Source organism: Topomyia yanbarensis, chromosome 3 (assembly GCF_030247195.1).
Source record: "Topomyia yanbarensis strain Yona2022 chromosome 3, ASM3024719v1, whole genome shotgun sequence".
Lineage (NCBI taxonomy): Eukaryota > Metazoa > Arthropoda > Insecta > Diptera > Culicidae > Topomyia > Topomyia yanbarensis.
In genome coordinates this window covers 419,517,492-419,543,920 of record NC_080672.1, presented here as the reverse complement: position 1 = coordinate 419,543,920, position 26,429 = coordinate 419,517,492, and the positions used below count along the sequence as shown (strand labels likewise).

Genomic DNA, 26,429 nt, shown 5'->3' with positions numbered 1-26,429 from the left:
CTGTCATCATTACAAATTGCTGCATGCATTGGAAAAGTTCAATAATAAATTTCAATTTTACTCATACGGATCGCTAAACAGGTTTAAAGCTTGTACGTTTTCGGCGGATAGCGATAGTATCGCAAATAAAATAATAGATAATTTGTTACCCGTTGCACGGTAAGAATGGATGTACTTTCGAGACCGGCGGAGGAATTCGGCAATGATAGCACTGTGGAGGAGCTGTGGGCTATGAAAGCCGTCGAACATGCTGAAATTTACTTTAACCTCCTGTGCAGTGTTGATCCCCGACAGCTTCACTTGACACCATATGACAACGAAATTTACGAAGAGTTCCGCAAACAGTTCCCAGACATGAATGTGGCAGTGGTGAACGAAAATGAGCTGAAGAGTGCGGAAGGCAAGACAAAGTGGAGAATGTATATGGACAAATTCAACCGACTGGAAGATTACAGCTATGGCACACTGTTGAGGGCTGATGCTAGAGAAGAATTTCAACCGGGTAATGCTATCTTAGTTGTAAGGATCCAGTTCTGGGCGATAGAAATCGCGAGAAATAGAGAAGGGCACAACGATGGGATACGGCAGAACTTTCGCGGACTAAGCAAAAAAGAGGAATAAAATTAAACTTTTTTTTACAAATACCTCTTTGATATGATTGCCTTCGGATATGGTGACAATATTAGTCGAGAAGCTCACTTCTAACATCGAATCCACCTTGTTTTTATTTATTACAAAGAATTGGTATAAAAACGTGGTAGCTCTGCTTTCGAATGTGGCTAGTAACGTTCAAAGAAACATCAAACGGCTTTTTGATAAAAGATATTATTTGCCGATTAGGCGTGTAGTTCACGAGCTTGCTTTTTCTCGATTCTTTGCTTTCTCAGCAACAACCGCTTTTCCCGCTCGTATTCCTTCATTCGGTAAATGTAACTATAACAATTGTTTTAGAGCATGAGTAAATTTAATACTTAATCAGAAACAACGGAATACTCACTCTTCGTATTGGCAGTTTAGGTATTCGTGCTTTTCATGGGCACATTTGTACGCCCAGGGCCACACATCCGCCCGACATGCCATATGAGCCAGTAGCTTGTGAGCACAATAATCCCGATCTTCAAGTGGTAACTTGGCAGCTTCCATTTCCCTTTCAGTTGCAATCATTACTATAGGAAGGTAAAATCCAATAACTATTTGTAGCAATCTAGTAAGCTAACCCCCGTGTAAAATTAGACAATATTGAAGACCGTAAACCGATCACAGGTAAAAATTGTTTACAATTTGATCTGCACTGATTGTGGCCTTTCATAGAATTCGGAAGAAACAGAGCAAAAAACGGCAGATTTATCGGCTAATGTCCCAGACGACTGTGCCATATTCATCTGTCAAGAATGTTATTGTTTTCTATATAGACGTACACTACTTGAAAGCAATTCTTTAGCCACTAGCTATTCATCCATTTGTTATGTAATTTCAAATAAACACACGGGAACTGATTGTAAAACTTGAATTGTCTCTTGATGATCATTCCTGGGGAATGTTTGCATCAAGCCATAACTGCAATAAATGTAACATACCTCGTTCTTTGCGACCATTGGGAAATCCGAAGTTGGCATCGAAACTCGGCTTAACGAGCGGCTCCGGGGTTGCTTCCGGATTGGTGACATACCGCGCAAAATAATTGCCCATTTCAATTTTTGTTACCACTAGAGCCTTCGTAAAAGGTTGATAACAAATAATAGGATCGAAGACTAGATAAAACGCAACTGTTCAACCAACCTATTACGAGCCTCCGAAATTCGTCCGCAATCAACCAAATTCCACTTGGGAGCTGCTGATTTGATTGGTGAAAAATCTCAAAAACACAAGAGAAACGTCAGTGTATGCACCCATTGAAAAAAACAACTTCGAGTTTGGGGTCGAACCTGCACTGATGGAAAAGTGCTTTTTATAAATTTCAATGACACACAAAAACCATAAAAAACCCTACAGAATAAGTTCTTTTAACTTAAATTTAATTATTTTTGAGTTGTGCGTCGCTTTCGCACTTATTAGTGTCGTCAAAAACAAAAACGAGAGATTCGACTCAGTCGAGGTCTTCCGTGCAGTAAGGTACTTTTGAGTTGTTTGGGTATACTCAAAATAAGGTAAATTCAACTTAAATTGAAGTAAATTAAACTCAAGGTTGAGTTATGATTTTTGCCGTAGTTAAATGAAAACTACCTTCAACACGGTTTACCTAAAGACGCTGAATCCCTCTGGATAAAGACTCGCCAACTCTATCTTATTCTTATTATTTACCAGTAAGTGTCATTCCAATCGAGCACAAGACCTGTCAAAAGCCTTCAATCCGAAGAAAATCGCTTCGAATCCTTCTGGAACGAGGGCCATTGACAGGTCTCGTGCTCGATTGGAATGACACTGACAGATAAATGGTAAACAAACGATTGACGTGTCGAGTCTTTATCCAGAGGGATTCAGCGTCGTTAGGTTTACCTAATTTAGCCTTCCTGCACGATACCACGAGATTGAGTCAAAAGTACTCAATTTTAGGTAGTTTTCCGGTGGCGTGTAGATTTTAACCACCCACATAGATATTAACAATAGTATTTAATAGGGTAACCAACCTGATTTGGACCCCTACATATTTTGGACTCTGTTAATGTATTTGCCTCCTACATTGCCAAGTTTCTCTGCATTTGTTTGGTTTGATACAGCAATTACATTCCTTGGGTTGTCTATTAAGTTTCAATATCATTAGTTCATCTCTAATTGTTTAAAATTAAACAGAATCCACAGTTTTCAAAAATATCACCGAAAACGTTTCATGTTTCAACGATAGCCAAAAGGAACCGGTGGATATGATACATTTTCAAATTGAATTTAAATGTACAATTATAATATTTTTTGATAATAAGAGTGTGTTTGCTGAATTCCTAGAATCGCCTGAAACACTCACACGAACAGGAACATCACGATTCAAGCGACGTAGTCCTGCTGTTTTAACATTGCGCCGAACAGTCGAATACCACAAGGCGAAAACTGAAGAAAAAAGGAAAGTAAAGGAAGAGAAACAAAGAAAAACTGAGCTTAAAGAATAACAAGAAACCACCTCGTAAACAAAAGAATTAAAAATTAATTATCAGTACAAGAAGATTCCTGACGAACTTTGAACCTTGATTTATCATCCACTTGAGGATGTTACTCCATAATACTGCTACAGATGAATTGTTACACGAAATATATTATTGTTAACTCTATTGCATAACATTTAATGCTGCTTTGTTAAGTCTGCAGTAACCTAATTGTAGTTTTTCTATTTCTTAAAATAATAGAACTGAAAAAAATACTTCATGCAGTCAGCCTTCCATATAAAGATTAATGTACCATTTTTGATTGGCAGTCACTGATTTGCTTATGTTCTTCTTTCATGCATTAAATATGCTGCAAAGAGAACGAGTGAGTAGGCCAGTTTAGTAGAAAAAACTTCACTGTTTCCAAAATATATTCAGTCTTATTCAGTGTGTCCAAAATATGCTTGGAACACTGTCCAAATTAGTGTGGAAGGGTCCGAAATGTGAGAAATTCATGCTGTGTAGAAATGTCATTTTCTAGTTTATGTCAATGTATAAAACATCCATTGACAGTTTTCTTTCAAGAACAGTAATTTTGGAGCAGACTCGTGCATGTATTGCATTAAAAAACATAGGCAAGCAAATATTTTTTGACGTTCACGTAATTTCACTTCGTCTAGGGGTCCAAAATTTGTTGGTTACCCTATATCTACAGCAATCAATTATTGCTGTCCGCAACAATAACGGTGCCGTACCTCGAAATACAAAGTTGATACCAAACTCCAGAATCCCGAATAATAATGAGTATCCGAAGTCGCATCCACCGACAAATGTTCTGCATCTCGGGCCGAGACCGGAAATTGTACCCTCGATAATACCATCACCTTTAGGATTCCACGCGAATGGGAACGGTATTTCAGTCAGCGTAGGGTCGAATAATGAGCAAGTAGCAGCTCGGCAAGTAATGCCACGCGAATTGCCGAGGTTTAGCGGAGATCCTCAGGAGTGGCCTATGTTCCACAGTTTTTTTCCAAAACAGTGTAGTTTGGGAGAGGCAGCACTGGAAGCAGTTAGAAGCCACTTACCCCTGCCAGCATCTGTACCGTACGTGATGGAAACGCTACATAAACTGTACGGTAGACCAGAGATTCTTATAAGTTCTCTTCTGAAGAAAGTGAGGAATGTACCGCCACCAGAGTCGGGTAACCTGAGCTTGATCGTTGCAAATCCGTAGATTGGTGATTCTAAATTTTGTCGAGTATAGTCGTGATTCGCTGGTTGGACACTTTTTAACTAGACCACTTTTAGTTGGACCTCCGCTAGTTGGACCCTTGTTTAACTAAAAAGCATCTGAACGTCAAACTAACAGTCGGTCAAACTAACGAATTAAATTCGTTAGTTGGACATAGGCTGTGGCCTAGGGGCAGATCACTCTAAGAATGTATAACAAATTTGCATCAAATTGAAAAAAAATACATTTAATTTCCATTTTTGCATCAGCTTTGCACTGCCTCGCAAAAAAGTTTGTTTAACAAACGTCCTACGCTGATCCACTTTGTTCGACGTTTTGTTAAATGTAGGGCTAGTTTTTCTGTAGGGTTTTGACGTCACGAACGCAAACAATATTGCACGCAACGCAAAATACATTATGAATTTCTATTTTGGTGAAAATAAATGCATTTAATTTCGCTGATTTTTAAAAATGTATCACAAGTGATCTGCCCCTAGGCTGTGGCCCAACCAACGAATCACGACTGTATATTATTTTTTCAGATGAACAAGCACATTTGTGGAATCCAATGTTGCTTCAGGAGTTACGACAAACTCATTGGATACGACAAACTCATTCATATTAGCATCCTACGAAGAAGCTTGTCCACTTCGTACTGTTAAATCGACTAGGGGAACCCCTTGGTGGAGGGCTGAGCTTGAAAGAATGAAAAAAGTTATGAGAAGAGCTTGGAACCGGCGTCAGCGTGATGACTCCAGGGCTTTCAGGTCAGCTCGTAGTGCATATAAGAAATGTCTTAGATTTGCAGAACGGGCTGGCTGGCAAAGCCTATGCACTAATGTCTCTAGTCTGAACGAGGCTAGCAGATTAAATAAAATTCTCTCCAAATCGAATGATTTTCAGATGAACTCCTTAAAAACCAGAGATGGTGTTTATGTGACGGACGAAAAAGATGTTCTTAATTGTCTCTTCGACACACACTTTCCAGGTTGTAACGATCCGGAGTTGAACAATGTTCACAGATCTCATTCTGGTGATTCGGACTCGTGGGCGTTAGCACGCACATTGGTCTCCACTGATTCGGTCAAGTGGGCAGTTGACAGCTTTGCTCCATACAAATCACCCGGAAAAGATGGAATACTTCCCGTGCTATTGCAAAAGGGATTTGATATTCTTAAACATGTCTTGAAAAAGACTTTGCTTTCCAGTCTTGCTACCGGGTATATCCCGAAAGTATGGCGAGAAATAACTGTTAGATTTATTCCCAAAGGGGGGCGCTCAAGCTATGAAGAAGCCAAGAGTTTTAGGCCTATCAGCTTAAGTTCTTTTCTTCTGAAAGCTTTGGAACGGATAATCGATCATCACATCAGGATCGCTAGTTTAGTTGAATATCCACTGCACAAAATGCAACATGCATATCAGTGTGGGAAATCCACGATCACTCTGCTTAACGATGTTGTTTACAACATTGAGAAAGCCTTCTCGCTCAAGCAAACTAGCTTGGGTGTATTCCTAGATATTGAGGGTGCTATTGACAATTCCAGTCTATTCTGGAAGCGACGCGCGGTCATGGGATATCTGCATGTATCTCAGGTTGGATAAACGCAATGCTTAGTAACCGCATACTTTGCTCGTCACTGCGACAGGCTGAGATACGGAAGTTGAGTATTTGCGGTTGTCCTCAGGGCGGCGTTCTGTCACCTTTGTTATGGAACTTAGTAGCTGACGGCTTGTTGAAGAAACTCAATGAGCTTGGATTTCCAACCTACGGGTTTGCTGACGATTACCAAATACTAATTACTGGATTTTGCATCGGAACAATCTTTGACTTAATGCAACAGGCATTAAGAGCCGTCGAACAGTGGTGTCGACAAGTTAAACTATCAGTTAACCCAAGCAAAACTTCAATGGTTCTTTTCACGAAGAAGCGAATAACAACCGGGGTTCGTCCCTTGCAGTTCTTTGATTCTGAGCTACTGTGTGCAGATCAAGTCAAATACGTTGGAGTCATATTGGATTCCAAACTGAATTGGTCTGCTCACATTGAGTTCAGAGTCAAGAAAGCGCGCATGGCTTTCGGGCAGTGCAGACGAACTTTTGGAAAGACCTGGGGTTTCAAACCTAAATACATCTATTGGATTTACACGACAATTGTACGTCCAATACTGTCATACGGATGCCTTGTGTGGTGGCAGAGGGGAGAGGTGGTGACAGTCCAGTCAAAGCTAAACCATCTGCAAAGAATGGCGCTCATGGCGTTGACTGGTGCTTTCGCCACGACTCCGACTGCTGCTCTTGAGGCACTTTTAAATATCAAACCATTACACATACACTTGAAACAAGAAGCACTATCATGTGCATACAGACTGCAGGTTACTGGGCTTTGGAACAGTAATCATGTTGATCTTGCTACCAGTCATACACGATTGTGGTCACAAATGGTTACATGGGGTGAAGATATTCTTGCTCTCAGCGATATTACACTCACTTGTAGTTTTCCTTACAGGACATTCCATGTGAAGATTCCCTCTCGAGAGAAGTGGTTGTCTGGCTTTATGGAAAGACAACAACAAACGCAAGTAGTCTGTTACACTGACGGTTCTCTGATGGAGGGACGTGCTGGTGCTGGTGTCTACTGTCGTGAAATGAGATTGGAACAATCTCACTCATTAGGTAGATACTGTACCAACGACACGACCTGAAACTTGATGAAAAATTGTGAAAAAAAAATGATCCGATTCATTTACTGCCAGTTACCAGTATATTGAGTGACCCCTTGATTCGAACGAAAAAAATATTTCTTCAGCAACACTTCTTTGTTTATTGATTTTCAGTTGCTATATAGCAACCATGGTATGTATACAAAATCAACTGCCTAGTTACAGGAAAAACTGGAAAAAAAGTAATTGACATCGTAAGCACTCTCGTTCTTCTTACGAGGAACCTGCAACGGTTGTAGAAACAAGAAGCGGCTATTCTTCAAAGGATACATCACCTGAGGTTGAGCACAAGAAGGTAATGAGGTCAAATTTCTGTATTGTATACATTAATTAAACCAATATAATTCTGATTCTAGTTTAGAGACTCCAGCGATAGAGGTCCGATTTTGATGCGCTTTACTGCCTAACGGGTGTACTCCAATCCAAACAAACCAAATCTGAGAGCGTAAATGCAAAATTCCCAACCAAAGCCTAATAAACTGAAAAAATAAGTTGCGCTGAACAACACTCTCAACAATAATAGTGCAGTGCTTTAACGAGTGAGCTCACGCAGCGGAGCCAGTGTGATGCGGTTCCGCCGCTTATCCGAGGCCAAGGATCCGAAGCGGCGTAAAACCGCTGAGGTTAAGTTGGACGAGGCGTTGATCAACCCGTCGCCGGAGCCACAAGCACACCTGTGACCCTCTCGCTGCCCGGCCCACTCAAACACTTAAAACCGACTGAGTGGCTGCGAAATCGGACAGCACACCAAAAAGCGATGCGGCGCAGCCACACTAGTCAACCGAACACTGATTAATGGGTTGATCAACGCCTCGTCCAACGTAACCTCAGCGGCCCCACGCCGCTTCGGATCCCTGTCCTTGGATATGCAGCCAAGCCGCACCACAGTCACCCCGCTGAACAAGCCCGCTTGTTAAAGCACTGCACTGTCATTGTTATGAGTGTCACCAAGGACAACTCATTTTTTCAGTTTATCAAACTCTGGTCAAAAATTCCACACTTCCGCTCTCGGACTTGGTCCATTTAGGTCAAAATACACCTCTTTGGCAAAAAACCGCATTAAAATCGGACCTCCATCACCAAAGTCCCCAAACTAGACAATTGCCCAGAAAAAGAAAAATGAAGGAAGATGGAAAACGTTGCTCTCGTTCCGTTGGCCGAGGAAGCAGTCCTGTTGCTAGGCATCGAATTGTGGAAATCGGTTGAAATGGCAGTTCCTCGTCGCCCCAAACGTATCGAATGCGGCGTTGAGTTGGAGTAAGAATTGCAAAGGGCTGCTTGTCTGCCGCAACTTAACGAACAGTTAAACGAGTGATCCCAGTGGGTACTGACGTCTAATTTTCTCTCAGTGGGTCGCAAAAGACAGCGACACTGAAGTAGCAGCAATTTGCAAGGGCAAAATTGTATCTCCTTGAACTACAGATGAAAAATATAAGCGATTTAGCAACAGTGGATGTTGTAACTAGTCTATTTTATACTTTTCGAAAATTCCGCAGTATATGCACGATTAATCTGTTAAGTAAAATTTTTCGTTGTTGGGACTCATTCATTCGAGCCCGAACCAGAAAGCCATTTTTTATCTCATTGTAAGTTGCATATTAAGGTTGGACAGAGAAAGGGTAAAATTCGCAAACGAAAAAAGCAGTTTTTTTCCACACCGTATGTCAGATCTTCATAAAAATCAATCAGCAGTACTGTAACAACATTCTACATACGCTGATTGATTTTTATGAAGATCTGACATACGGTGTGGAAAAAAACTGCTTTTTTCGTTTGCGAATTTTGCGCATTCTCTGTCCAACCTTAATGATTACGAATGTTCGAGTAACACCATTATTGTATAAGACAGTGAATTCAATTGTCGCTGCATATACCATCTAAGTGTGTCGAACCTTCCAAGCGATATCTCACGTACCAGAGAACACTCGACTCGGGTGAGTTGAGATTCCCCATTGCGGTTAAATGGGCTTCTCACGTCACCTGAAGTGACTCTTCAGAATTGGGTGGGAAAAGCCACGTAGAGTGAGGTGAGATTAGTCGTTTCACGTCACACGCCGCGCAGAATAGGGCCGACTGTAGTAAGTTGCCTCGATGGAGTGAGGTGAGCATCGGTCGGACAATGAAAAGGATATTGAAGCAAACTGACCTTCAGTAGTCACTTCACAAATCCTTAATACTCAATACACAAATGGAGTGAGACTAAAATTCATGCTCACAGCCAGGCATGGGAAAATTCATTCACTCGCGCGACTGTTGCTGACTGTGGATCACCAAGTAACCACAATTTTGTGCTCACTAAATAACGATGAACAACGCACCAAGGGAGAAAAGTAAAAACTTCACAGTAGGTCACTAGATAAGCAAACTGCGAATAAACAGTGAAGCTTTAAATTTTTAAGAGCAGCGTTTATTGTTCGCTCGTGAATGTTTATCACGTAGCTTCGCGAAGCTCATAAAGGTTTCTTGATGAATGAATAAAACATACCCCATATTTTTTCACAGGATTTTTTGCTCACAGAGTGCGTTATGGGTAGTTTTGTGATACACTACAAGTAATTTGATCTACTAAAGTTTTTTTGCGGTCATTTTTTCAGCGGTGCATTGTTGCAAGTTTTGAAAAACGTTGATTATCGGCTAGTTTTAAAACGGTAGATGGTTTTCCAAGCATTAATTATTTTGTACGAATATGAAAATGAAATAAAACTATATAATGAAAATCCTATGCAAATCGCGAACCGCTCGAGAAGAGCTTCGCGAACGAAGCTATCCGCGTTGGGGAAGGATAGAATAAAGACGCAACTGATGTGCTTCTTCGTTGGTTGTTATAGCTTTGGCTCGCGTGTGTCCGTAGCTACAGGTTGCTAGGTATCATTTTCGAAGCTAACAGAATTCATCACAACTGAAGAAAGTTTGCTTATGAAGTGCGAACGAACAGTTCACGATGCGATTTTTCCCATGCTTGCTCACAGCTCAATCGTTCGTTCAATCGTGATTAAATCACTCCAGTGATAACCTGCCGGATCAAAATGAGAGCCTTATACAACAGAGTAGATTTGCATATCAACTGTGTGGTGACTCTTTCAAAGTTCAGCTCATGATTTTCATTAATCTGAGGGCCACTTAGAACCAGACCCAGGAAGTTCTAACAAGGACGGTAAGATTGGTGATCCGCAAAATTTCTAGAAAATGCTGGAGCTTGGGTACGCAACACGTTTCACAAGACTTCAGTCAAGGAACCGAGAGTTACCTCTACCTGCAAAATATGCGGTAACGACGTCGTCGTAGCACCATCACTTTAACCAGCGTGTGCCGCATCAGACAACGCTGGCGAGATCAGCGAAACCGAGGAAATAGGGCATCAAACACAGCACTAGTATCTGTCACCCATGCAAGCAGATATTACAAAAGGGATAGATTTTAGTGACCAGTTCGACAAGAGCGGCCCTATTCTGCACGTCGTGTGACGTGAGACGACTAATCTCACCTCACTCTACGTGACTTTTCTCACCCAATTCTGAAGAGTCACTTCGGGTGAACTGGGACGCCCATTTAACCGCAATAGGGAATCTCATCTCACCCGAGTCGACTCTCAGAATCGCGCGAGAAAAGTCACGGAAAGTGAGGTGAGATTAGTCGTCTCCCGTCACACGCCGCGCAGAATAGGGCCGGAGATTCATATTCATGCCGGGAGCGATAACTTTGTGCTGTTTAACTATTTCTAAATCAGGTGGACTTCCATGAACACGATAAAGCGCCATCGGGCTGGACGTGGACTTCTAATCATATTTTGTTTTTATAAGATACCAAAATCATCATTGTCTAAAACGCTTTATTTATACCTTTAATATGTTCAATATCAATTAATGTCGTGCTAACCAAATACCAAATTGAATTCGTTTTAACATTTTTGCTGCACTATCCACCATACTAGGCAAGGGAAGATGTTTTGATTTTAGGGAGCGATTTGTTTAACAAAACAGGTATCGATCATTCGAGGGTGCTGAAAGTAGGATGAGTCGTCAATAGCTAGTTCTTAATTAATTAAATAACTTACCTCTGGAAAGCAGCGCTAATTTTGTAATTTATTGCCGAATATACTTTTCACATTTGCAGCCAACGTCAACGGTTTAATTATTTTGTTGATTTATTTTCGTCGGCGTAACCAGGGATTGCAACGGAGCATAATCGTTGTTAGGAAAAAATAACAGCTTCATTAGTGCTGCTAGTTTTGTATATTTTCTAACCATATATCAAATTTGACAGTACCAGTTACCTGAGTCACTGAGGGGTAGTCAGATTTGAGATACAGTTTTGGAATGCAAGTGTCTAGTCGTGTCGTTGACTGTACTGTATTCCAAGCAGAAATCTTTGCGATTATGTGCGGGGTACAATCGACCTTCAACTGAGTTTGTCCGGCAGAGTTATAAACTTCTGCTCCGATAGTCAGGCTGCAATCAAGGCCCTTAGCTCAGACAAATCCCGGTCCAAGCTAGTGATCGCGTGCCGAACCCAAATCGAAGAACTAAGCATTGTCAACACTATCTACCTTGTCTGGGTGCCCGGACATTGCGGTATTACTGGAAATGAATGGGCTGATGAATTGGCCAGGGCAGGTTCAGCGATTGACTTCGTTGGTCCTGAGCCCGCGCTGCCAATTTCGACAAGTTGGATACGGGAAAAAATACGGTCCTGGGCTTCGTCCGAGCACCGCAATTATTGGAGAAATCTACAAACGTGTCGCCAAACAAAGGCGTTTCTAGAACAACCATGCCCAGTGGTTTCGAAAAATCTCTTACATTTTTCGAAGCTCCACTGCGGCATGCTGACCAGGGCTTTAACCGGCCACTGCAAAATCAATTATCACATGGCAACTATTCAGCGCGCTGAATCTTTTTCATGTGATCTTTGTGAATCCGACTACGGAACCTCATATCATCTGATATGCAACTGTCCAGCGGTAGCGCAATTGCGATTTCGAGTCTTCAGCCGTCCTTATATAGACGAAACCATGTTTGGTCGACTGAAACTGAGAGACATACTAAAGTTTCTTATCCAATGTGGTAAAGAGCTTTAGGCTTATTCGCAGGCAAGTTGAACTACTTGTGAGTTTAACTTACCTGTTGTTTATTTTTGTTTTGAGCTGTTATTTTTCCCACCCTTCCAATTCTACTTCCCCACACCTCCTTGTCCTTTCCTTCCGCTCAGGAAATGATGAAAACACACGGCAAGGCACAAATCCCCGACTATGTACGGGGAACGTGCCATTTGAGCCAATATATTCTGATTCCTGATTCCTGCTTCAGGAGTTGATCGATAAATTACTCACCTCACTGAAGATGCAGTACATTCAAGCAAGCGTTTGCGAGCGTCAAATTGGTGACGTTCAACAGTTTCATGTCGGGATTAGTAATCCTCATATATATGACGTTATGAGTAAAAGGTATAGAATTGTTTTCTCGATTCGAGGTTGATGTGGCTTAGGCCCTTTGGCCGGTTAACGTTCTAAATATTTTGTTTTATATAAACTTTTGTTTCAGTGCAAAATTGGAAAATGTCATTTCAGTCGCGAAACAGTCGAAGACGGACGCAAAATAGATAGGTAGTCGAAAAAAACAAAATACGTGTAATAAAAATTTCGTCTACAGGTATTAATATTATCTGTTCTAATCTAATAGCTCCAATCATCCAGTTGCGATGATGACATGGTAGTACGAGGCCGACAGCAGATAGGATCATGAACAATTTGAAGGCACCGTCTCTGCACTCGCTGCTAGATTCGGACCACGGTTCGAATGACAGCCTGCTTGCCGAATCACTGCAGCTAGATATAGAGGAGGTAGGCGTCGAGTGATAAGCCTTATCGGAACCATTTTTAATGGCTAGCGCAATTAAAAATCTATATTTCAGCTGGATGACGAAGAATACTCCTTACCAGCGGTCGATCAGCTACCAACACTGGAAAGTGTCCTCAGTGAAATCGATAGTGACTTGGACAGTGCTTCGGCTCTGGGAAGATGCATCGTGGATGGTGTATCAACAGCTTCTGGTGCAACAGCAAGTGACCGCGGTTGTGGGGTTTTGGGGTCTACTCCGACTCCTTTGCTGAGCGATGATTACATGCGCATGGAGTCCATATTGAGACATGTCGTGCTGCAGGGAGTTACCGCCCAAGTTACATCCGCGGTAGATCGAGTTGATGCTGGTTTGGCTACTTCGTGTACAATTTCCCAGATGATTGCCGTAGGAACATCGCATGGTCACATCCTGGCGTTTGATTGTACACAAACGTTGAAATGGTGCTGCCAGGATGGAATCTCCCAAGGAGCGGTCTCAGCGCTGGCCTTCAACGAGGACAATACTAGATTACTGGCGGGGTTTGCCAGAGGAAGCATTCTTATGATTGATACGTATACTGGAGACGTTATTCGAAGTCTAAACGAGGTTATCACTCCAAACACGGGAGTATTACATCTGAAGTGGACGAACAAACCGGCGTTGGCGTTATGTTCCGATTCGGGGGGTTCAGTGTGGAGCTTGAGTTTTACCAGACGGCTTGGAATACGAGGCTGTGATTCGCGCTGTCTCTTTAGCGGTGCTCGGGGAGAAGTTTGTACGATAGAACCGTTGCTGCTTGGCGATGAAGAGCATCCTCTGAAGAATTATACCCTTGTTGCGCTGGCCACTTTGAGTAAATTTTTCGTCGTAATGATCCGCCCTAGACTGAAAGTAGTCAAGTTTCATCCAATGGCTGGTTATCCGGATTGTTTGCCGCTACTGGCCTGGCAAATGGTTTTGATTCAAGCAGCTGACTCTTCACGGACCATTGATCCTGTTCTGGCAGCCGCCCGGGGATCGGACCTTTACTTCCATCAAATAAGCTACTGCAGTGGTCGGATTTCGCTTATCTTCCTTAGGCACATTCAGCTCAATTATAGACTGCTAGCGCTTCATTGGCTCGGTCCGAAAACGATCGCCTGTTTGGACACGATGGAAGTTCTCCATCTATCCGATGTGCGAACTAATAAAGAATTGGAATCCATCGAATTGGCCAACGTTGGATTAATGTACAATTCGGCGCAGTTCAAAGGGTTGGCTACCGGGGGTAATGTGAGTCCAGCACTTGCCCTCGCTGGAGGTTCCGCTTGTTACAACACGGTTGTTTCCCACGGCAATCAGCTCTATCTGTTGGCTGGGAAAAGTTTGCACGGAATAGGTGCTAGGGCTTGGAGTGATCGGATATCATATCTAACATCGATGCAACGATGGGACGAAGCGATCGAACTGGCCGTAGAAGGGTACAGAGCCGCGGCGGGCAGACATCGACGACAAGCGGTGGCGAAGGAAAGGATTCTGCGTATGTTTGATGAGTATTTGACGGCTACGAGGAAAACACCCGACGTTTGTTTGGAGGCGATGGTGGCTTGTTTGATAGAAATCAATGAAAAGTGAGTTGTTCGAGTTCTCGAAGCTCAAAAACTATTAATCATTTCAATTGCAGAAATCTCTTGTGGCAGGATTTGTACGACCGCCTTCCAACGCCGGATCACTATTTGTCCATCGTAGCGCAGCACATCGAAAACGATGAGCTGGACTCGATTGCACCGGCGGTCGCTCAGGTATTGTGCGATACATTCTGGCGAAAACGGTCCATCGTACGGTTGGAGAATCTGATCCTTAAGCTCGATTGGCAGTGTCTGGATTTGCATCAGGTGCTAACGATTTGCCGGAAGGAGAAGATGTACCGGGCTCAGATGTATCTCAATACGAAAGCCTTGGGTGATTATACGATTTCGCTGACGGATTTGATTCCGCTGTTAAATGACGAAGGTGAGAATGATCACCACAATTTGGGGAACTGTCTATTGGTGTACATATCCAGTTGCCTCGCTGGTCGGGGTTATCCCACCGGGGATATTGCACCAGAAATGATTGCCACGGTAAAACACGAGGTCTTGCGCTGCCTCACCGTGGTGCACTCAAAGCAAGCCCCCGAAGGAGAATTGCCGTATCCGTTTTTGCGAACACTACTGGAATTTGATACGAGAGAAACGTTGAATGTTATTTCACTTGCCTTCCAGGAGAAAGAGTTTAACGGCGAGCTCGGGCTGTCACAGCGTCAGCGAATCATTAACATTCTGGTGGAGATTCTGACCCCCGAGCATGCCAGTTGGTCACAGATTGGATGTCTGCTGAATTTTATTGCCCAACAGATAGCAACCCGACTGCTCCCGGAAAATGATCTGCTGCTGGAAAGGGTGGTAAGCTATTTGACCAGGCAGAGTCAGGAAAGGGAAGACGCTGGGATGACTCGTAGAGAACATTCTGAGCAGGAACAGACATGGCTTGAACTGCTACGTTCCAACTGCTTGAGTCACATCCCGAATGAAGAACTGTTACGAATTTCCAGACAGAGCAGGTGCTATCGGGTTACCGAATACATTTTAGAAGAACTTGGCCGATATGAGGAAATATTTGACTGTTACCTTTTGGACGAGTTCCGACATAATGAGCTATTCACCTACATCGTCCAATACTGCGAAAATGGAAGAAGACAAGTTTTACCCTTACTCATGCAGAACTTTAAGCGTATTCTTGATATCAACGCCGAACAAACGACAAGGGTTGTAACTGAGCATTTCATGAGACATTTGAACCGCTTTCTGCAGCTGCTAGAAGATTCGCCCGAGAAACTGTTTCTTTTCCTCCGACAACTTTTGAAACAGTCAATTCAGCTGGAGACTCGGGATTGTGAGAAATACCTACAGCTGCTCTGTCAATACCAACCGGACGAAGTGATCGAGTTCCTGAAATCAAACGACTCCTACCGGTTGGATTACGCCGTCAGCACTATCAGGAGCCATGGCATGAGTACGGCGTTGATATATTTGTACGAAAAACAGGGTGACTATCAGTCGGCTTACGGAATTGCAGTGGAAGCCCTAAAGGATGCTCCGGAGAGTACAGCTGAGATATGTGCGCTGCAGGTAAGATTTTATTTAGTTCATAGAAGAACGACCAGTTACTACAACATTTATTATTCACAGGTCTCTGGTCTATGCACCCGTGCTTCCGCCCTTCTATCGGAAGCAGAACGCGAGGAACTTTGGTTTTCTCTGTTGAAGATTGTGCTCTCCCGGACTGACCTCACTCAGATCACGAAAAACATTCTTACCTCGGCTAGCGAATTTGTCGATCTGGCGAAGTTGGTTCAGCTGGTGTTGACGTCCGGAACGAAAACCGGCAATTTCGGTGACATCAAACACGTCCTAATCGGTATGCTATCGAATTCGGCCTACGAAACAGTTCTGCTGGAGACCACTTCACGCATTCTCGGCAAGGATCTGCACTCGGTGCTGGAAAGAGATCGACGCTTTGCCCGAAAAGGTCTTTGTGTGAAATCGATCAAGTGTACCATCTGCCGATCGAAGTTGTACAATGCGGCCAAAGATTCGATCGTGGTTTTCGGTAATTGTGGACACGCACTACACAAAGAATGTGCCAGTCGATTTTGTACGGTGACCGTAGAATCACCTGCTGCCGAAGCAAGTAGTCTGACCAGGCTGAGATGCCCCCGCTGTGACGCGGTAATAAGTGAGCGGGAATCGGTGAAAACTTCCGAATGTCGTTTTGATCTTAGAATGACCCGAACTGTTCGTAGCGATGACGCTGAAGTGCTTAAGGTCAGTGCTCCTCCACGGATTGGACTGTGAGTCGGTGGGGTCCGATTGAGAGTTTTTTATTTTCGTGCATGTATCATTACTCATTTCATCGGAGAGTCCGACCGTAAACCGAAAGCCATCTTCAGCTCCGTTCATGGTAAGCTTTTAGAATTCTTGTCCATACTATATCGATGTAAAACAACACTCTGAATAATTTAGGTAAGTTTAATCATTTTAACAAATCTTGATTAGGCGAAAATGAACACTGATTAAACGTTCATATAACGCAAATTCTGTTACATAGGTTAAACAGTTTATATTACTATTACCATTATTTATGAAAGCTTAAGAACTGTATGAGTAAAAGTTATATGAAACATTCAACCAATAGACATCAATTCCTATCATCTATATTGCAGTTATTTATCATTACCGAGAATAGTCTAAGTGGCATTGTGCGATATATCGTGCGAAAGCCGTTCGATAAGCGAAACGAAATAGGCAAATAAATGTTTTGTCAACTGTAAATGTTCACAGAATCGCAAAAGTGCTTACTGGATGACTGCCAGTTTAATCATTTGAACCGAAGGGTACACTGGGCATAGTCAAATAAAAATAAATGTGCTGTCAAGTATGTATGCGATGAATTTTGGGTATGTTGCTTGTACCCTTTTGTTTTCAGTAATATTTTTTTATAGAAAGGTTTAAAAAACTTTAACAGCCAGGTCTGTAGTGTTGTAGCACTGTGTGGGACTCACGACTCACTTTCGTGTTTAACCACAAAAACACTCCTTACTCTTTTCTCGCACTTCTTCCCATGGGAACTACATTGAGGTATTGCTTCTTGTTTCCATCTATTACGTTGCCATTTAGTTCTCGTCCCAGTGAGCCGCTGCTGATTCCATGAGCCATTTAGCTCCCGCTTCCGTGAGCCATTCAACTCCCAGCCACGCCAACGATCTACTCGGATAGTCGTGAAGTCACCTTACTCCGATTGAGAGTTCCCTGATGGATGAATTTCTCCCGACACAGATAATATACTTCCGTGAACCATTTAGCTCCCAGTTTTATCGAGATCTACTCGGATATTATCCGGCGGTTAAATACCCCACTCCGGCTAAGAGTTGTCTGGCAGCGGACTTTCTCTCGGTAGCGATGTCTGTTTCGTGAGCCAATTAGTTCCCATTTTTGTCAAGGATAGTCCACGGCCGTCAATCTACCCTACTGTGAATTCCCCGACGGTAGATTTCTCCCGATACCGATGTTCGACTCCGTGAGCTATTTAGCTCCCCGGTTCATCTCGATCTACTCGATCTAGTCCACGGCGGTGAACCTAACGGGCCAGCGTAGCTTTCGGTTCACTGGCGCCCCAACGATCCTACTCTTGAACTACTTGGTAGGGTGTCGCAGTCGGTTCGGCGATTCCGGTGAAGCCTGACGTTTGGTTCATTGGCGCCCTGAACCCGGTGTTACGCCGACTACTCAACTGCTTCCCGGCGGTGGACCTAGTCAACAACGACGGAGATTTCCTCGGCGACCGTAATTCTCCGAAACCCGATTTGTGGTTTGACGGCGGCTTTCTAGATGATGCCATTGCTTTGTTAATCCTTTCGCCACTTCCTCTGCAGCTCGGAAAGTATACTCGTAACCACTCTGTTGACAGCGTCCCAGATATGCTCGTCGTGGCACATCTCTTCGGCGATATTGTCAACTGTCACACCAGGCATAGCCCTTCGAACTTCTTCCCACCTAGGGCATTTGAAGACCACGTGTTCCGGTGTCTCTTGCACGACTCTCTGGACAAAGGGGTGACAAAGCATGTCCAAACCGATGCAGTTACTTCCGGAAGCATCTATGCCCAGATAATGACGCATACCGCCTTCGACGATATCGATCTGTACACAAGCACGAAAAGTGGTTGTCAACTTAGTTAGGTTCCGATTTGAATTCAGGGCAGCAGCCCAGGCCGGTACGCCATACCTTAGTATTGTACTCTATGTCGATTGTTGGTATTTCTTCTGGTAGTCGGGCTCGGGCCCGTCTGCCGGTCGGTATCAGTGTGATCAGGGAGTCTTGGTGGGACTCAATGGCCTGTATGAATGGGTGAATTGAAGTTTCTGATGCGATGTCCCGTAGAACTGACTGTCAGTTATAATAAAGTGGGGGCGATGTTTTTAGTAACGCCGCCACCCCGAGCAAATACTCATGGGTTCAAACACCACATAGCCCCTTGAAAAGACCTTCAACATGATCCGTGCCAATATTCACAACCATCAAGACACCATAAAATGGTCTCAGTAACCCATAAATAAACCAACATATGGTATTTTATATGGGATCTACCAGACCATGGTGATGGTGTTTTCATGGGTTGAACCCATTTCAAACACCCATGTCAAACCCCATGGGCATGGGTGTATTATGGGCTTTTCGTTTGCTCGGGACTGCATCTCATTGCTGGCAACATATGCGAGAGAAACAAGTATTAAACAGTGTATACGAAACGACGAAATAAAAGACGTATAAATCGATCGGTCCCGTGTCGTAATTTTATTTCATTTTTACCTACGCGAGTCCCTACGGTTAGTTCCGGCTGTTCCGTTTCGGGGAAACTGGTTAACCTGTTCGTTGGGAACCGAGTTTCCCACAGGTTATGGGCCCAGATTTGGTGAAGAAATAAGTTTTTTACGGGACAAAGAGTGCTTCTAGGACAATGAGGTATATATAGGTGTGGCAGAACACACGGTTTGCTAGTCTTGGCAACCAGAAATATGTATACAATCCAGAAGCACAATGGGTCGACGTCATAGCGGTCACACGATTCAATGGGAGCGGAACGACCGCTATGACGAAAGCAAGTCGATTTATACTGTGATCACTCACACCACTCATGTAAGATTCATCTTACGAATACCAAAGTGCCATCTTCTCCAGACCTGTATATACGACATTGCTTCTAGGAAGCTATCAGTGCGCGAAAACTTTCGGCGTCGGTACAGTTCTCACGTTAGCTACTTTTGGTTCGAGTTGCTACACTCAAAAAAAAATAAACGTTATGCCTATTGATTTTACACATAGATTTTTGCAATTAACGGAGGCATATAGACACTATTTGCTGGCACATAAACCTAATGTGTGTATTTACAAAAAATATTAATCTTACATTCACATTTCATAACTATTAGGCACATAAAACCCCATTCTATAATAATATGCACATATAACTTATGTGTGTGCATACATAGTCTATACAGTTGACACATAGAAGGTATGTGTGCGCGTGATAACAATAGCATTTCTTCTTCATATGAATTTTAAGCGGTTTGAAGCAAATAGAATTAACGTTTGGATTTTTTTCAGTGTACGCAGCGCACGGCTGCGATAGTGTGCGTGTGTTTTTTCGAGTGGTGTTTTTTTCTCGTTCTCGTGTGCTTCCTACATGATAGGAGAGAAAAATGAATGAGAAATTTCTTTTCACTCGCCTGAACAACCAGAACTTTCCTGTGTGGAGAACACGTATGGAAATGTATCTGAAGCGTGAAGAACTGTGGAAAGTGTTAATGGGTGTGAAGCCCGAGCCGGTCACTGATGACTGGACGAAGGTAGATGAGAAAGCGCTGGCTATTATTGTTTTGTGTGCGTGGATGACAGTCAGCTTAATCTCGTACGCAATGCTGAGTCAGCGTTAGATGCGTGGAATAAGTTAAAAGCTTTTCACGAGAAGACCTCGATGACGTCGAGAGTGGCTTTGCTACGTTGTATTTGCAGCCTGAATATGACCGAAGGTGACGATATTGAGAAGCATCTGTCCGAGCTTGATGAGCTTTTCGACAAGTTGGCCTGTGCCGGTCAGGAGATGGAGACGTCACTAAAAATCGCGATGATTTAACGGAGCTTGCCTGAGTCTTATGGCAGTCTAGTCACCGCCGTCGAAAGTAGACCAGATGCCAGATCAGACAATGGAGCTGGTGAAGCAAAAGCTGATTGATGAGCATCAGCGTCGGCGAGAGCGTTCGTGTGAAGCTGGTGAAAAAGCGATGAAACTGCAGAATAAGAAGAAAATTGAGAGAGTGTGCTATCAGTGCGGTAAACCGGTGCATTTTCGTCGAAATTGTACACAGCTTCATCAGCAGCCGAAAGGTGATGCGGGGGGTGATAGTGACGTGAAACGTGAAGAAAAGCCTAAATCGGGAAGTGCAAAAGCCAAGCAGGCTGAAGAAAGTGATTCAGCGATTTGTTTTGTAGCGGGGACAAAATGTAGTGGACCCTGGATCGTTGATAGTGGGTGTTCCAGCCACATGACGAACGACAAATCGTTTTTCGATAAATTTGACACTAGCCTAAAAGTGAAAGTGGTATTAGCCGATGGGTCAGAGACAATTTCCGGTGGATTCGGAGAGGGCACTGTGAAATGTGTGAACGGCGAGAAATCTTTCGTGGACATTGGGTTCAAAGATGTCCTATATGTGCCTTCGCTGGACAGTGGACTCATATCAGTGAGAAAGCTGGTGAAGAGAGGACTGAAAGTGGAATTCAGTGGTTCGCGATGTGAAATTTCGTCTGCGCAAGGCAAAGTAGTGGCTGTTGTGGAACCGGGCGGAAATTTATTCGTGTTGAAGGTTGCAGAGGAAGCTCGGCTGGCAGAGAAGCTCGGCACCTGCAGTATTGCCAGCATCCCTGGAATCGCCGGTTTGGCCACCGGGATCCAGCGGCATTGGATGAGATCCGGAAGAACGAGCTAAGTGACGACTTCAAGATTCAGGACTGCGGGATCCGGCAGGTTTGTCAACCTTGCCTTGAAGGTAAATCAGCTAGAATTCCATTTCCCAAAACAGCGAGCAATCGGACCCAACGTGTACTGGATGTTGTCCACACTGATGTGTGCGGGCCGATGTCAAACGTGACACCGGGAGGTGCCCGATATTGCATGACAATCATTGACGATTACAGTAGATACACCGTCGTGTGATGGTGGAGTACATTGGTCATGACCTGAAGAGGTTTTATGAACAAGAAGGTATACAGGCACAGTATGCTGCGGCCTATTCCCCTCAGCAAAATGGAGTGGCCGAGCGGAAGAATCGCTCCCTCCAAGAGATGGTCACTTGTATGCTGCTGGATGCAGGGCTTGATAAAAAGGCCTGGGGGAAGGCGGTGGCCACAGCTGCGTACTTACAGAATAGATTGCCATCTCGTGCCGTAGATAGAACACCGTACGAAAGGTGGTATGGTAAGAAACCAACACTAGCTCATTTAAAGGTATTTGGTTGTACAGCATTCGTTCACATCCCCGATGTCAAACGGTCTAAATTAGACAGTAAGGCGAAGAAACTGTTGTTCGTGGGTTACTGCAATGATAAAAAGGCCTACAGATTCTTGGACACGAATACAGATGAAATCACCATTAGTCGCGATGCTCGATTTACGGAGCTTCGGGAGGAGTCACCAAAGTCGGGTGGACTGTCCCCAGCGGAAGAACATGTTGAAGTGGAGATCACGACCGACGTAACCAAGAGTCCAAGTACGCTTATTGGTCCTGTGCAGCCAAGAGACCAGGATGATTCGGAGGAAGAAGATTTCTTCGGGTGGGATGATGAACAGGGGCAGCTCGACCAAACGGAAGCGACAGCGCGAGACCAAAAACGAAGCACCAGAGCCGTTCTGCCAAGGCGGTTGGAAGACTACGTCGTCAGTGCCGCTATGCTAGCACAGGAGGAGCCAGCAACTTATGAAGAAGCCGTCACTGGTGCCGAACAAGGGCTATGGAAAGAAGCGATGGCAGAGGAATACCAGTCACTTATGGATAACAAAACGTGGAAGCTTGTTGAACTGCCGGAAGATCGTACACCAATTAGCAGCAAGTGGGTGTATAAGAAAAAAGCATGACAGCGTTGGAAATGTGTGCCGTTTCAAAGCCCGGCTTGTAGCGAGAGGGTTCTCGCAGAAATTCGGGGTTGATTTTGATGCCGTTTTTGCTCCGGTAGCGACTCAGACGACGTTGCGGATTCTCCTAACGGTTGCTGGTCAAAAGAAGTTATTCGTTCATCATCTGGATGTTAAGAGTGCTTATCTGCATGGAAAGCTCAAGGAAGAAGTGTACATGCAGCAACCTAAAGGTTTTGTTGTTCCTGGAAAGGAGAAGTTAGTGTGTCGGCTTGAGCGTAGCCTGTATGGCTTGAAGCAAACCGCGCGGGTATGGAACGAGACTATCAGCACGATGTTGAAGGACCTTGGTTTCACACAGTCAATATCAGATCCGTGTCTGTATGTGAAAAGACTCCCCGATGGTGTATTCGTCTACCTCTTAATCTATGTCGATGACATGATTGTCTCAAGCAACTCCGTTTGTTAAGTGGCTCTAGGGATCAATCGTAACGAGCACACCGATCATCCGACTTTGATCTTACCGGCCGACACAAACTAGTTGGTTGCTTTTGAGCTTGTCCCCGATCTACGGCCATTTCAGCAAGTTATGGGCATGCCGGGAGTTCACTTTGACAAATGCCCGTTCCATTTGCGATCGTAAAGAAGTACTGTACCAGAAGACAAGTTTTTACCGCCGCATTTGGTTTTGCCAGAATCCACCACGAAGAGCAGATCAGTAATGAGAATTACGAAAGCTGGAGTTGTTAAGAGTCTGCTGGTGCGGGAGTGAAAGTACGCAGTTAATCCACAACTAGACCATGTGACTGGTCCCTGGCAAAATGGAGGCGCCAAAATCTAGGGTGCAATATCCTTGTTTGTTGGCATCCTCCGCAAAACCACTAATCTGAAACTGCACAGATTCTGAATGCGAGTACGAACCAGGATCGAAGTTATGTCCCATTATTTGAGGATGTCTCCATCAAAATATACTCTTATCACACTTTTAAGGAATGTATACTTCTGTAATAGTCAAATTGGTTGTGAAGAGCGCAATACAATACAATGCTTCAATAAACTACATTCTTTGTGCTACCTAATCAGCATTACAAGCTCATTTTTTTTCACAAATAATCTCAAAATAAGGCTTTGGTGTCTAGTGTATCATGAAACTACACATGAAATGATGACAATTTGTTCAATGTAACAAATCCGTTATGTGACCGGGGTCGGTGGTAGTCTATCTATTATAGTTGTAGCCTAAAATGAAAATATTATTTGGATAAATCCACACGTTAGAATAATCCTGACATATCTAAAGCGCGCGTGGGGAAATTATAAGCAGAGCACCACGGCTCGTATAAACGTAACTAACCGTTTTGAACCACATCGATTCCGGTTTGAACATCATTCTCGATATAAATCCCATGCTACTAACTGGTGCTATTCCGTGCATATGCAAATGCTTCACCGTTGTAAACGGTGGAATATGGAAACCGAACAGAACCGTAGTGTCGTCAACCTGGAACTGATCCTTCAGAACGTTAGAGAGTTCCGTTCTCATCTCTTCCACTGCAAAACATTATTGTCAATCAAATTGAAAAATTCAATGAAAGTAGACTTACGCAGAGGTTTATCACTGACTGTTAGTGGCCGCACATCGCCTATGTGGTGCTTCGGTATAGCCAGCAGGTGGTTATCGGCCGCAGGTCGAATATCTTTGAAGATACAAATTCGTTCATTTTCGAACAGAATGACGGTGCTGGCGTCCTTCCCAGAGGCAATCTTGCAGAAGATGCACCCGTCCGAAAATTGTGTGGAAGCCATTGGATGATTATGCGCTTATCATATACTGATCAGGTGTGACAGCATTTGTGCACTTTGTACAGAGTTTCAAAGGGTTGATTAAAATATTACGTAACGCAATTTTTATCATGTTCAAATCGCTTTCCAATTTTTATGTTGCAAAATGATACATAAGTATTATTTTATGAAACCATTGTCAAATTAGACTGATAGTGTCATACAAGGGCCCTATTATGTCTTTTTATGGGGGGAGGGGAGGGATGTAAGGTTAATTCCATGAGAAAATATTTTTTTTAATTTGTTGTGGCGATAGAGTGCTAGTACACTCAATCAATTTTCAAATAATAATACCACAATTCAATTAAACATTATATTCTCATAATTTCATTGCAAAATACTACAACAAAATCGAGTGACAGTGAATCTCCGCAGGTGCCTCGTCGAAAACTTGTTTTGCGGTGTACATAATAACTCAAAATCCACTAGATCAATCGTTTGGAAATTTCGCACTGTTTTTCCTCACTTAATTCCCCAGGTAACTACAGGAGCTTTTATTTTTTACTCGATATTCGAATTTTTCGTAGCACTTTGAAGCCAAAAGTTCGTTTTTGCTAAAAAAACGATTGATATATTATTGTAAAAATAATATTAAATATTTTGCAAAAAATTCCTGTAGTTACCTGGGATATGGATCTTGACAAAACAATAACAAAGCAAAAACTTTATAGCCCGATACGCAATATTTGAACGAACCGAAAATGTTTTGGATGGCTTTGTTCCAGTATCTGCAGAAACTGGAAGTACTCCGGAACAAACTGGACAAGTCGTTCCTGGTTTATCTGACGTTTAAAATGTTTAAAATACACACTGCACGGTTAAATAAAACAACCTGCAGAATAAGTTCTTTTAACTTACTTTTGAGTTGTTCGTCGCTTTCGCACTTATTAGTGTTGTCAAAAACAAAAAGAGAGATTCGACTCAGTCGAGGTCTTCCGTGGAGGAAGGTACTTTTGAGTTGTTTGGGTTGAACTCAAAATTAGGTAAATTCAACTTAAATTTGAGTATAAAAAACCTATCAATGAGTTGTAATTTTTGCCGTGGTTAAATGGAAACTACCTTCAACACGGTTTACCTAATTTTAAGTTCCCCCACGATACCACGAGATTGAGTCAAAGGAACTCAATTTTAGGTAGTTTTTCGTTTCCGTGTATTTTTATTACAGTTGTGATTCGCTGGTTGGGTCACACCCTCTTTCCAACCAAAGGCTACTGTACACATGTTGAATTGTTTCCGGCCGGATTTTTGGTTCGGAGAATTTTTAAAATCCGTGACGTTTTCCAGAATTGGGTTTACACTTCGGGAATGTTGATTTTTCCGTGACTTTCTTTCCGTCACGGAAAATAGAAAATCTATCTCCCATTTCAAATGGCTGGGGAACAAAATCCCGCGATCAAATTCCCGAGGTGTACAGTAGCCTGAACAGTGCAATCTAAGGGAACAAATCATAATCGAACTACAGAGAATAACAAAGAACGTCAATGGAAATTAAGTCAACACACCGCTGCTGGACTTATCCTTCGCCTGCTCCTTTCTTCCCGAAGATTTTTTTCATTGGCCTGGTGAGGGCTAAAGTAAGTACTACCCAAACCCCATGTAAAATTCGGCCATCAGATGCCACCAAAAAGAAGTGTATCCAAATCGCAATGAGGAATACGCATTTGTAGAAGGAAACCCTTGTACAGAATAAAGTAATTGTATCAACTGCGGCGACAAACGTTCTGCGAGAGATAGAAGATGTCCGATACTGAAGGATTACACCGGGCTGTGATGAAAAAAACCGAATAATTTGCAGATTAAGAGATGTGGTCGCCAAACTAAAAGAACAGTCGGCAAATCGATCGCATACTGCAGCTAAAGATGACGAAATCAAAAAGTTAAGAGAGGAACTGACGATAACGAGAACAGAGAAAAAAAAGGCCGGAATGAGAAGTACGCTAGGAAAAACGCGCTTTCAGCGACTTGAAAAATCACTTGATGGCGAAAAGGCAAGAGGAACAAACCAAAAACATTGGGACCT

At 43.2% G+C, this 26,429-nt stretch overlaps 4 protein-coding genes and 1 long non-coding RNA gene across 9 annotated transcripts; 2 read left to right on the top strand and 3 right to left on the bottom strand.

Moving 5' to 3' along the window:
• On the top strand, positions 1–642 carry LOC131690129 (protein PBDC1). The gene has a single exon (XM_058975669.1). It carries the CDS (start codon positions 166–168, stop codon positions 619–621), a length of 456 nt encoding a protein of 151 aa, XP_058831652.1. The 5' UTR covers positions 1–165; the 3' UTR covers positions 622–642.
• Positions 643–699: 57 nt separating this feature from the next.
• LOC131692672 (NADH dehydrogenase [ubiquinone] 1 beta subcomplex subunit 7) lies at positions 700–1,886 on the bottom strand. Of its 2 annotated transcripts, XM_058979838.1 has the most exons (4): positions 1,780–1,886; positions 1,578–1,713; positions 998–1,166; positions 700–933 (listed from the first exon to the last, which is right to left on the bottom strand). In XM_058979838.1, exons 2-4 carry the CDS (start codon positions 1,687–1,689, stop codon positions 837–839), a joined length of 378 nt encoding a protein of 125 aa, XP_058835821.1. In that variant the 5' UTR covers positions 1,690–1,713; positions 1,780–1,886; the 3' UTR covers positions 700–836. The 2 variants fall into 2 exon arrangements, with proteins under 2 accessions (XP_058835821.1, XP_058835820.1); XM_058979837.1 differs by having other exon boundaries at positions 1,578–1,860.
• Positions 1,887–10,837: 8,951 nt separating this feature from the next.
• LOC131693410 (uncharacterized) lies at positions 10,838–11,322 on the bottom strand. Its single transcript, XR_009306244.1, has 2 exons — positions 11,080–11,322; positions 10,838–11,025 (listed from the first exon to the last, which is right to left on the bottom strand). It is a non-coding gene; the product is annotated as an uncharacterized LOC131693410 (long non-coding RNA).
• A 1,240-nt stretch (positions 11,323–12,562) lies between these two features.
• Positions 12,563–17,223, top strand: LOC131689233 (vacuolar protein sorting-associated protein 8 homolog). The gene is made up of 5 exons (XM_058974180.1): positions 12,563–12,624; positions 12,701–12,861; positions 12,933–14,470; positions 14,524–16,009; positions 16,070–17,223. Exons 2-5 carry the CDS (start codon positions 12,760–12,762, stop codon positions 16,733–16,735), a joined length of 3,792 nt encoding a protein of 1,263 aa, XP_058830163.1. The 5' UTR covers positions 12,563–12,624; positions 12,701–12,759; the 3' UTR covers positions 16,736–17,223.
• A 207-nt stretch (positions 17,224–17,430) lies between these two features.
• Positions 17,431–24,454, bottom strand: LOC131689234 (adenosine 5'-monophosphoramidase HINT3-like). 4 transcript variants are annotated; one of them, XR_009305364.1, is made up of 4 exons: positions 24,172–24,454; positions 23,922–24,118; positions 20,182–20,727; positions 17,431–20,119 (listed from the first exon to the last, which is right to left on the bottom strand). XR_009305364.1 is itself a non-coding variant. In XM_058974181.1 (3 exons), exons 1-3 carry the CDS (start codon positions 24,371–24,373, stop codon positions 20,605–20,607), a joined length of 522 nt encoding a protein of 173 aa, XP_058830164.1. In that variant the 5' UTR covers positions 24,374–24,454; the 3' UTR covers positions 17,432–20,604. The 4 variants fall into 4 exon arrangements, 2 of the variants coding, with proteins under 2 accessions (XP_058830164.1, XP_058830165.1); XR_009305365.1 differs by having other exon boundaries at positions 17,431–20,115; XM_058974181.1 differs by having other exon boundaries at positions 17,432–20,727.
• Between the last annotated feature and the right edge of the window lie 1,975 nt (positions 24,455–26,429).

Coding starts and splice junctions, on each gene's coding strand:
- LOC131690129 (XM_058975669.1), top strand. CDS start 166: ATGGATGTACTTTCGAGACCGGCGGAGGAATTCGGCAATGATAGCACT.
- LOC131692672 (XM_058979838.1), bottom strand. CDS start 1,689: ATGGGCAATTATTTTGCGCGGTATGTCACCAATCCGGAAGCAACCCCG. Junction 1,167..1,577: donor CAATGGTCGCAAAGAACGAG/GTATGTTACATT, acceptor ACCTTCCTATAG/TAATGATTGCAACTGAAAGG. Junction 934..997: donor CTAAACTGCCAATACGAAGA/GTGAGTATTCCG, acceptor CAATTGTTATAG/TTACATTTACCGAATGAAGG.
- LOC131689233 (XM_058974180.1), top strand. CDS start 12,760: ATGAACAATTTGAAGGCACCGTCTCTGCACTCGCTGCTAGATTCGGAC. Junction 14,471..14,523: donor TTGATAGAAATCAATGAAAA/GTGAGTTGTTCG, acceptor TTTCAATTGCAG/AAATCTCTTGTGGCAGGATT. Junction 16,010..16,069: donor CTGAGATATGTGCGCTGCAG/GTAAGATTTTAT, acceptor TATTATTCACAG/GTCTCTGGTCTATGCACCCG.
- LOC131689234 (XM_058974181.1), bottom strand. CDS start 24,373: ATGGCTTCCACACAATTTTCGGACGGGTGCATCTTCTGCAAGATTGCC. Junction 24,119..24,171: donor AGTCAGTGATAAACCTCTGC/GTAAGTCTACTT, acceptor AATGTTTTGCAG/TGGAAGAGATGAGAACGGAA. Junction 20,728..23,921: donor AATCGATGTGGTTCAAAACG/GTTAGTTACGTT, acceptor CTTATTCTGCAG/TTTCATCGCTTTTTCACCAG.